General features: G+C 35.9%; 1 protein-coding gene across 2 annotated transcripts; it reads right to left on the bottom strand.

Annotated features, from left to right (window-relative positions):
• Positions 1 to 1519: 1519 nt before the first annotated feature.
• Positions 1520 to 10807, bottom strand: LOC109244174 (probable LRR receptor-like serine/threonine-protein kinase At1g07650). 2 transcript variants are annotated; one of them, XM_019411221.1, is made up of 24 exons: positions 10502 to 10807; positions 10244 to 10421; positions 9010 to 9081; positions 8854 to 8922; positions 8699 to 8770; positions 8543 to 8614; positions 8305 to 8376; positions 8138 to 8206; positions 7985 to 8056; positions 7805 to 7876; positions 7639 to 7710; positions 7114 to 7182; positions 6535 to 6600; positions 6028 to 6093; positions 5899 to 5934; positions 5768 to 5808; positions 5103 to 5479; positions 4830 to 5025; positions 4369 to 4521; positions 3833 to 3951; positions 3506 to 3716; positions 2850 to 3087; positions 2265 to 2415; positions 1520 to 2092 (listed from the first exon to the last, which is right to left on the bottom strand). In XM_019411221.1, the coding sequence occupies exons 1-24, from the start codon at positions 10602 to 10604 to the stop codon at positions 1727 to 1729; spliced, it is 3012 nt and encodes a 1003-aa protein (XP_019266766.1). In that variant the 5' UTR covers positions 10605 to 10807; the 3' UTR covers positions 1520 to 1726. The 2 variants fall into 2 exon arrangements, with proteins under 2 accessions (XP_019266766.1, XP_019266767.1); XM_019411222.1 differs by lacking the exons at positions 8699 to 8770; positions 8854 to 8922; positions 9010 to 9081; positions 10244 to 10421; positions 10502 to 10807 and having other exon boundaries at positions 8305 to 8449; positions 8543 to 8612.
• Between the last annotated feature and the right edge of the window lie 354 nt (positions 10808 to 11161).

Raw genomic sequence — 11161 nt, 5'->3', positions numbered from 1 at the left:
ACCCCCACCCCAAACCGGCTATATCATGTCCTATCCTTCATCGACAAGAACACCAGTCGTTTTTTATTAACTCTCTTGGTTGGATGCATCCAATATGAAAATAACTTCATTAGTAATTGGCTCAATACATACGGAGATATTTAAAATTGGCACGATTTTTCATTTAGACACTTAAACTCAAGGTTGTTCCTATTGCGCACTTATACTACCCGAAACTTATTCCAATTAAGCACTTCTTTAACAATCAGCCAAACTTACAAAGTTTGTGCAATGCACTCGCTGCTGACATGGCGAATGACGAATAAAAAAAGGACATATATTATTTTGAGTAAAAAAAAAGGGAAAAACTATGTTAAATCTATTTAATAAACAAAATAAAAATAACATTCTCAAAAAGAAAAGAAAAACTTAATTTACGCCCAATCAGGAAATGGGTCGCTAGCCGCCGATTATGAAGTCCAGCGGCAGCGTGGTGGCCGGAAATCTCTTCGAGGACATTTTGGTGAGCTCTCAATGCACCCATTTGGTTCATTTACAGTTGAAAAGTGCTTCACTGCTAGTAACTTGTCTCTGAGAGAAACAATAGTGTCGGAAAATGTTACCTCGCCAATCAGAGCTATCCAAGACTAAGCAGGGGCCTTACCTACTGAGGAAACTTGATATTGACGGGTAAGCTATAGGCTTTCCTTTTCCATCTTCAGGGCTTCACCCCTTTCCATCTGTGGCTGAAAGCACCATTTCTTTTCCGATCCAGGATATGTGGTGTCATAACTCTTATTGTCTATGCATTTTGATCCTGTTCGTTTTCACAAAGTTAAAGGGCTGCCTGGTTTGTTGCGGCTGCTGCTGGAGATGAGGAGATGGGGTGTAGCTGGTTTCTTAGGGTTGAAGAAGAAGAGGGGTGCTCGTTTGGTTTTTTGGAGAGGATGAGGCCGCCGGTTTCTCTTGCCACATTCCGGCAGTGAAGAGATGGGGACTGCCTCAGATCTGTTTTGGTTTTGAGAGAGAAGAAGAAGGAAATAAAAAAGAAAAAAAAGAAAAAATCTGTTTTTAGGGTCTTCACGCGGCTATATTGGGTGAAACTCATTTTATGTGCCAACTCAGCAAGAAGTGCTTAATTAGAATAAGTTTCGTATAGTATAAGTGATCAATAGGAACACCCTTGAGTTTAGGTATCTAAATGAAAAATCGTATCAACTTTAAGTGTCTCCGAATGTATTCGGCTTAGTAATTCTCCGACGTGTTAAATCACATGTATACATAGTCCATGTCAAAGCACATGTTTCCAAGTAAATGTCTATGTTTTTCTTTAAAGGTATGCTAGTATAATATTCACTTCTTATTTTATAATTGAAAGTTGTTCAAACCATTAACATCATCAAGAGGTTATATAATAGTGTACAACTATTTATTCGCTTCGAATTTTTATAAGATCAGAGTTTGATTCACGTGTTTCATCAGTAATACTGAACTAGTCAAAATTTCCAATTTGAAACAAAAGTGGCAAGAAGAGAAAAAAGAACAGAAAAAAATGATAAAATCTCATTATTGAAGTAAGGTTTCAATTAAACAAAATAATGACAGAAGCTTAACAACAGGCTATGAACATATATTTACTCACTATGAAAACCAACAATAAAAAAAAAAATATAATGTGGTAGGATCAACATCTCCTCCTTCATCGTTTTTCCTCTTTTCAATACAACATTGAGCAGAAAGAAAGACTCTAGAATTCAGAGGTAGATGTAGAAGTGAAGGTAGAAGAAGAGCGTTCAGTCTCTTTCGTGTCAATTGAACGAAAGAGTGATTGGTTTTCACTAGAGTTTACTTGCATCTCATCATATTTATCTCTTAATCCTTGAAAATTAAATTCATCATCGTAGGCGCTTGAATCTATGTTAGATTCATTAACGTCTAAACGACCTTCAAGCATTTTCACTACTGTAGACATGTTTGGCCTTAATGCTGGAGATGGATTAGTGCATAGTAAGGCCACCTTAATCATCCTCAATGCCTCCTTTTTGTTGTAATTGGAACCTAATCTTGGGTCCACTAGCTCCAAAAACTTTCCTTTTCTTTGTAGAACCAGGGCCTGAAGTAAGCAAAATGATGGAATTGGAACACTTGAGAAATACTACCAAGCCTACTTGATCAAATACAGCACATTTGTTTATACCAATATGAAGTTTTCATCAAGAAAACCGACACATTGTTTAGAAGTTAACTATTCATGGAACTGATATCAAGAGAAGCTGGTTTCTTACCCAATCAAGAAGACAGACGTAATTCTCATCAGGATTATATTTCATGTTGTTCTTCCCAGCGACGAGTTCTAATATCACCACCCCAAAACTGTACAAATCTGCTTTGTATGTTAAATAACCCCAGAGTGCATATTCAGGGGCCATATAACCTCTGCAAAACAAGGCAACAAAGTTAATACTCATGCAAGATTGACTTTCAGGAACTTAAAGCTTAAACTAGGTAATAAGAATGGACAGCAGAACTATTTGTTACACTATAGTAAAACTGATTACCATAGTTTGACTTACATGACTTTGAAGAGAACAATGATGTGAGATCTACTAGTTTATTATAGTTGGAATATAAAACATGGAATTTCTAAAGACGAGTGGCTTTGAAGAAAAATGTGAAATGACAATCTGTTTAACTCTTGGTATCAGTAAAGGTGCTAGCCTTAACCTTTTGGAACTATACGAGGAGTAAGGATTCATTCAGGAAAAACTGAAGTAACTTTGACATGACCTAAAATGGAAAGGTTGACATTCAAAAAGGAGTATTATGAAGACAAAAAATGATTAATCAGTGAGAGTAGTTTAGAAGCTCACATTGTCCCAGCAACCCTGGTGGTGATATGGGTTTTCTCATCGTCATGAAGTTTGGCCAGACCAAAGTCTGAGATCTTTGCATTTAGGTCTTTGTCAAGGAGTACATTGGTTCCTTTGATGTCTCTATGAACGATCTTTAGAGGTGATTCTTCATGTAGGTAAAACAAGCCTTTAGCTATGCCAACACAGATCTTTTGCCTAGTTGGCCAGTCCAGTTTTGGTGGACATTCTTCAGGACCTGCAATTAGGACGGATCCAGGATTTAAATCTTATGGGTTCAACTTTTAAAGTTCTTAGCATTGAATCCATTATATTTATAAAGTTATGAGTTCATATCTACTATTTATACAATTTTAATGAATTTTTACATATATATTTTTACTCCGCGTCGAAAAGTAGAGGTTCAGTTGAACCCGTCGCCAACACACTCAATACGCCCCTGCCTTCAATTTACTGTAAAATTGAAACTAGGCACATATTCATACACAAAGACACACATATATGTAAGTACATATGCACGCAGATGAACATATAAACTTGAGAATTACTCCAGTTACATTACTGAGGGAGAATGGGATCATTACTTGTCTTTCGTTTTTTGGCTTAGTGTTCTTTTTGACTTGTACCTTACGTTATCCATGAAGAATAGCACTTACCAAACAAAACATGGGAAAGGCAATTGTTCTCCATGTACTCATAAACTAGTAAAAGTTGGTTCCGCTCAACACAGCATCCGTAGAGTCGGACGAGATTTGGGTGACGTAAACCAGACATCATGCCTATTTCATTTACAAATTCACGGTTCCCTTGTCTTGACTTGGATGAAAGCTGCTTGACAGCAATTATAGTACCATCTGCTAGTGTACCCTAAGCATTAACCAAAAATGGATGAAGTTAATATATTATTTTGCGATATAATCAACTAGGAATTCCACAGGGAGGGGTAAGAAGGAAGAATTATGAGATTTCTTATACATATTCACCTTGTAGACAGATCCAAATCCACCTTCACCAAGCTTATTTGCGGCATCAAAATTATTTGTGGCAGCTTTAATTTGTCTGAAAGTAAATATACCAGTTTGCAGATCTAGTCCTCTTAATTCTACACAACAGTAAAAAACAAAAAGTTTAGGATGTTAGTTTCCCACAAGATAAATGAAGAAAATTTTACTTTGAAAAGCATCCAAAAGATTATGGAAAGTTTGCAGCTTCAGACTCATAACCATCACCCTTGTCTTCCCACACTTTACGAGTGAAAGCATGAATTTGGATAGCATATGGACATATACGTTTAATGTGGCGGGAAGTCTTCCCTATATGTTGTGGTTTCCCTAGAAAATGATGATTACACCTAGTATCCACATGGTATAATGATTCAAATGCACTTCAATTTCCAAAAATCACTCCAGTTGTCACTTAATTTTGCAATAACACCAAGAATCACCCAGAATGCAACAGACAAAAGTTTTAAGTACATTCTATTTGTCAGGTATCGGCAAAAGTTGAGGTCTAGAATCACCTTGTTCCATCAATTTCCTGTTTCTTCTTTTCCTCCAAGCAACAAAGAGAATCATCAGAATGAGAGCTAATGAAGACATCACTGCTCCAACTACAATTAGAATCTTCTTTTTCCGATTAGAAGAGTTCCCCAGTGTAGGAGGGGGCTTGAAGTCTACATTACAGAACAAAAATTTCAAGAATATTAGACGCCCTGGCATTTATTTGTATGCTAGAAATCAGAGATATTATGCTTAAGTTATTCAACGAGAGAATATCTAATTTATATCTTCTTGAGCTTCAACTATATAATCAAGAGTAGTCTTGTAATCTGTTTCCAAATCTGAAAAGCTCTTAGTTTTTACATAAGATGCAAGCGGTGTTGGTTTGTAAAACAGACTTAATCTTGCTATGTGACAGAAAAGAAGAGAATAAGAGAAAAGATGCTACATGTAAGAAATAAAAGTGAAGACAGAGTATTACTAGCTTCCAGAGAGATGGCAGATACTAAAGGACCATAGCTTCCTCTACTTGGGATTGATGTAGTTCCTTTTCCAGCATACTGAAAGCGAATGTCTAAAGTTTTATCTTTTACAGTTACATTAAACTTTTCTTTCAAGGCTTTATCAACTCCTCCCGCTACTCTTTCAATGTCAAAATCTTTAAACTTCAATTCATCCTGTACCCAGTTAAACTAAGTCAGCTGCAGCTAATTGGATATTTTACTATATCTAATTCTCTGACGTGTTGGTTCACCTGTATGTATACATCAAATATCCGTCTTCCAAGACTTTGGAAAGATCGGTTGTCTCTGTAAACTATTTCTGCGAAATGAAGTGTCAAAGTGTAGCTTCCATTTGCTAAACAACGTGCAAAGTAAGTCAAAGATAAAGGGGAGAGGTGAGCTGTCATGTAAAGTTGAGACTCGTTTCCCTTGATAGCAGATACATTATCTGCTTTGTAGTCATTCAATGAAATGATACGATCCCAGAAGTGTCCTGTACTGCTGGCTCCCCAGTTCCCTTTCCAGTAAACAAATTTTGCAGCACCTGCTGAGTCTTCATCTGCTTCATAAGTAGTGTTTCCAATAATAACTTTTCCTCCACCACAATTTATGTGCAGTGAGTACTTGTCTGCAATATTAAAATCAGGGAAAGGTTACTGGTGATAATGAATGTATTTCAGAAATATGAGACAATGATAAAACTGTTTCCTTCTTGTAGATTGTCGACAAAACTTTCTGGTGCTTCAATTTTTTCCATGATCTATCTAGTTTACAAAAGGAACCAAATTATGCCTTCCTAGTTCTTTCTGACGATTGTCAAAAGAAACTGGTGCACTACTGCACGATGGAACAATATCAAACAAATGAGTTTAAATGGAGGATAGAAATTAAAGCTCTGCAAACAGTGAGTACTCACCCTCTGAACATGGATTCATTGACAAGCACTTCCCCTGCTCTCTGAAGTAGTTGAAAGAGGTGTCAGACAGGATAAGTCCTTTTCAAGAGAATATTAGTTCTTATCATTTTATTTTAACATTAAACACTTACACAAAATTCCCGCCCTTAAAGCTTCTGAATAAGTTTCTGATAAGAAAAGAAAACCAAACGTGGAATCATTTGAACCGTGTGTATATAAAAGAAAACAGGAGAAAAGCATAAGAAACACAAGGATCGTACAGGTTGTCCCGACAAGTAGATGGTTCAGAGCTCTCGTCGAACTTATTGTAGGAAAGGTCTATCACGCTGCATACAAGGTATCTGACATGGTTAAGAGTTTATCAAGTATTTTCAAACTAATGAGAGGGAAGAAAAGAGCTTGTGCCTTCACTTAGAGAAAACAGCTTTAAATGCAGTTAATTTAATGACAATCAGCAAGTTAAATCTCAATATCTTTATTTCTTGCCCATCCAACTCATTTTCACAAGCTACCCGTCTTCCTCACAAAAAACTTACACAGACAAGACCCAGTAGTTCATGTTCCGGACAAGAGAACTATGAAAATGAAGGACCTTTTAATCTGATTCTCTAGGCAAGCAACCACATTTGGTTGTGACATTTAATGCTGCCTTCTCTATCTATCACCCTGTTATATAATCCTACCATAAAGCTATACAGGTCCTTTTTTAAATTGGGATCAGAAGAATGACCAGTGTAAATGAAAAAGCAAGACAGAATTGAACTTACTATCTAGTATCTCGACTTTTAAGCCACTCTGGAATTGGCCCAACAAAAGCATTGCCGGTCAGATACCTAGCAAGCAGCAAATATTTGATTTAATGAGAGGTCACAAATTTGAAATGCAATATCTGCACTACATGTTCAAGAATATGAGAAGAGATTATCAAATTCGAAATCACTTCTAGAACCACCATCTATCAGCTACCCACAAAAATGGAAAGTGATTTCCAACCAACATGAAGACTAATTTTTGTGTGCAGCTCATGGGAGAATATTACTGAGCTATAAACAAACTATCTAACATCAAAATCTCAAGACTTTGTGGGCAAAAAATAAGAAATTTCATGTAAAGGCATTTGAATTTGAACTCCTGGCATCCTTGCCATCTAAGACTGTTTTGTCATTGAGGCTATTTTCTGCTTTACTTCAAAAGAAAGAAAAGGGCTTGGTCATTCGGAGAGGCTATGAGAATGTTGATGGATGGACCATCAACATTCACATAGCAAGACTAGTATAATGAAATAGAGATGCAAAAGAAACATTTCCACTTGTAGTTATAGGAATCTTCATGTCATTCTGACTTACGTGGCCTCCAAGTTTGTCAGGCTTTCGATATTTGCAATCCCTCCTTCAAGCTTGTTAAAACTCAGATCTCTGCAATAAAAAATAAACAGAGTCAAACCCAAAAGAATGCTCAATCCCATATGGCTGAACAAACTATAGCACAATTGTTAAAAGCTTAATTAAGGTTAGATAAAGGTTAGAGAAAATGGATAGTTCAGACGACAGGTTTGTAGAGAACTGTATCATCTCCTTTTCTTATTTTACCTTCTTTCTCTTTTCAAGAAGATCATATTATTTCAAGAAAGCGAGGTATGTTGTTTGCATTTTAAGATTCAACAACCCTCAGTCCTCTCCTATTCAAAAAGAGAAGAGGCTTGTAGAATTAAAAGAAGAAGAAAAGAAAGTTCTGAAGGGAATCAGACATGCACAAATTTCATGCTTTGAGTGGATATCCACAGCTTGAATAACAGGAAAAGGGAAAAAAATAGATCATTAAGGAAAACATTTAAAATAAATTCAAAAATACATTGAAAGTAGTGGAATTACATAAACCGTAATTCGCTCATATCAGCTACAAAATCAGGAATCTTCCCGTCTATATTACAGCTTCTCAAAACCCTGCAGTCAAAACTTAGTTTCAGAAAAATGACGTTGCTTGATAAAGGATGTGTCGGAAACTCCACTCATAGTTCCCAAATTATTAGGTACTTACAATTTAGTCATGCCTGTCATGTTTCTAAGTGGTGGAAATTCTGAAGCGCCTCCCTTCAGGTCACTGATTCTTCTGTATATGCATCATCTGAGTGTTAATTATCTTGGTTTCTACTTAGCCTAATCATAAGAACATAGGAAAAAGCAAAATAAAGTTTCCAGAAAAATGGCGTAAACTTACAGTTCAGTCAAACTGGTCAAATTAGAAATACTTGGTGGAATTGGTCCTTCAAATCCAGAACCTTGAATCTCTCTGTTAAAAGAGCATATACGACAAATAAATTTCTACTGGATTTTCTAACTTGTACAAAAATTTACAAATGAAAATACTCACAACATCTGGAGATTTTTCCAACTCTTAAAATTGGGCAGTTTCCCAACAAAGCTGTTACTGCTCATCCTACTGTATTGATGACAAAAGGGAAATGCAGGAATTCAACTTAACATTTGTGGAAGAAGAATTAGAAATCTCATCCTAGATGCACATTCAAATGCACTCACAGTTCAATCAATTTCGTCAGATCATTCAGTTCCACTGGCCACTCTCCTGTGAAATTATTAGCACTGAGAACGCTGCACCAATCAAAGTTCATCAATTTTAGAATGCAATCCAGCTCACACTTGATCTGCTCTTTGTAGAAGCACACTGTATTTTAAGACCAATCACTCCGTCATTTAAAGTGACGAAGCTACTGGGAGAGGTGTCCTTCCTAAGCATGGATGAAGTAAATTGACTTACAGATTCTGTAAATTGACCAGATTCCCTACTTCCACTGGAAGCGATCCATTAAATAAATTTGTTTCCAAACTCCTGAAAAATTATGATGACTTCAGGAAATTTCAAGTATTCTTGTACAGTCAGTCCATCTGAGAAAAATGGAGGTAGGGAACTTACATAATCGTAAGTGAGGTCATATTTCCTATGTACTCTGGGATTGGCCCAGATAACCGATTATTAGAAACAACCCTGGAAATTAAACATCCAATTCATGAGAGTATGGAATCAAAGGTATGTATACATTTCAATGCCAAATGAATAAATTGCCTCACATGAACTCCAACTTGGTAGACGCCCATTCAGGGGGTATTGTACCACTTAAGTAGTTGCGGTTGAAATCACTGCAGAAAAGGTTAAACCATAATGATTTTAAGAACAAGTAAATTTCAAACTGGTTTTCTAACAATTATTCTGGATGCTCTCAGTACATTTTCTTCAGATATGGTAACTTCGCCAGAGATGCAGGGAGGACACCTGCAAGATCCTGTCCTTTGAGAAATCTGTTGACAATTAGAGCAGCCACCGTCAGATTACCAGCATTTAGAAATAAGCCTATCTGGTTTATATAAACTCGATCAGTTTCATAATGCAATGAAGTGACTATCAGATAAATCTTTCCAGAAATAGTCATGTTCATCAATGTGATATTTGAATATTTAGATCAAACACATAGTTTTCTAACAATAAACCTAATACCATTTTATTATAAACGCTTTTACCTAATAGGACTACCAACAACAACAACAACCCAGTAAAAATCCCACAAGTGGGGGTCTGGGGAGGGTAGAGTGTACGCAGACTTTATCCCTACCCGAGGGTAGAGAGGCTGTTTCCGAAAGACCCTCAGCTCAAGAAGAAGCAAAGGAACAATTGACAATAGACAACAGATCAGTGGCAGCAACAGAAGCCAGAAAAATAAAATCAGCAACGTAAAAAACAGAAAATAAATGTAAAAGCAATAACAATAACCAGAAAATGCCATAGGAAAAAGTGTTGCAGCTACATAAACCACTAACAACCCAAGGCGAAACATAATCAGCCTAGTCTCGCCCCCGGAAACAAAGTAGAAAAATGCTCGACTCCCTCCTAAACTACAACCCTAATGCTTGACCTCCACACCTTCCTATCCAGAACCATGTCCTCGGAGATTTGAAGTCGCGCCACAATTCTTATGTAATCGACTACCATTTAACAAATTTTATGTAATCGATGTATCAACTAGATCAGTAGAAATAATCCAAACTACTAAGGCCCTCAATTTCCTTTTCCCTGACTTACGATCTTGGAGGAGGCAATCTTGAGGATTAATGTGGATATTGAAAACAACGCATAAAAATTAGTGTTTGTTTATCAAATTGTCTCGTTATTTCAACTTCAAACTTGAAGCATGGAATTTGGAAGTTTGAAAAACAGGTTTTAGGAGTTTTCAAGTTATTTAAGTTTAAATTCACAAAACTTCAATTGTGTTTTGATGTCCAAACAAACCTGAAACTTCCAAATATCCTTTTTCAACTTAACTTCAAATACAATTAATTTTTTCCAAAAATCAACCAACTTGTGTCCATATTCCCTTCACCAATTAACCATGAAAAACAGTACTAACAAAAAGAGCATATTTTTTTTTAAAAGAAAAAACAAGAAGAGAGGAAAATGGAAACCTACATGCTTTGTACATGGCAAAGACCATCAGGGAAAGTGCAATTGCAGACAAGAGTATTGTTATACAGAGGCATATCCTTCCTTTTCGGTGTGCTCCAATTTGAGTTCCCATCACAAGGGTTTTGCTTAAAATCCCAGTCTTTTTTCCCCAATTCAGTAGCTATTTCTTTAAGAACTTCCACTGCAATCAAGATAATTGATATCAACCTTCTTACTTTTACATACATTACCTTCAAAAAGAAAAAGTTAAAATCTTTTTACCTTCATCTTTAGGAAGCTGACCAATTTGTGCTTCAATATTGCCTGCAGTAAAAAAAATTACTATTGTATAGAAGATGAGAAATAAATTACAGAACCTTAGCATGGTCCCTTAGACTTCAAGAACATGAGAATTTTAGAGTAATGATGATTTTTTTTTTTTTTTGTGAGAGAAAATGAAGGTGCTCTGAAAAATAAAAATGTAAAAAATTGCAGGCGTTTGGTTTTAAGTGAAGAAGACAAGTTGATGAATAAGATTTGGATATTGAGGCAATTATGGTGTAGTTTTATTAATTTAAGATCCAAGTATGGGTCACCATTTCAGACAAGGGGAATTTAAAAAGGAAAAAATGCAATTTCCTTATAGATAAAGTTACTTTACTCCCTACTTTAAATAATAAGGTTTCACATGGCGGAATCTGGGAAGTATAGTACAGCTAATTTAAAATTAATTAGACATTTTAGCACCAGTGGAGTAAAGTTATGTGACATATATTAAATACCTTTTAATTTGTCGGAGAATTTTTTCACTTCTTTCAAGTTTGAACACTCTTGAATAAATTTCTGACTTCGCCACTAGAAATAAAGTCTGTGTATACACTACCTTCCCCAAACCTCACTAATAAAAATTCACTAGTTCTTTGTTATTGTTGTAGTATCAAA

This window comes from Nicotiana attenuata, unplaced genomic scaffold (genome assembly GCF_001879085.1).
Source record: "Nicotiana attenuata strain UT unplaced genomic scaffold, NIATTr2, whole genome shotgun sequence".
Lineage (NCBI taxonomy): Eukaryota > Viridiplantae > Streptophyta > Magnoliopsida > Solanales > Solanaceae > Nicotiana > Nicotiana attenuata.
This window is presented reverse-complemented; position numbering and strand designations above follow the sequence as displayed.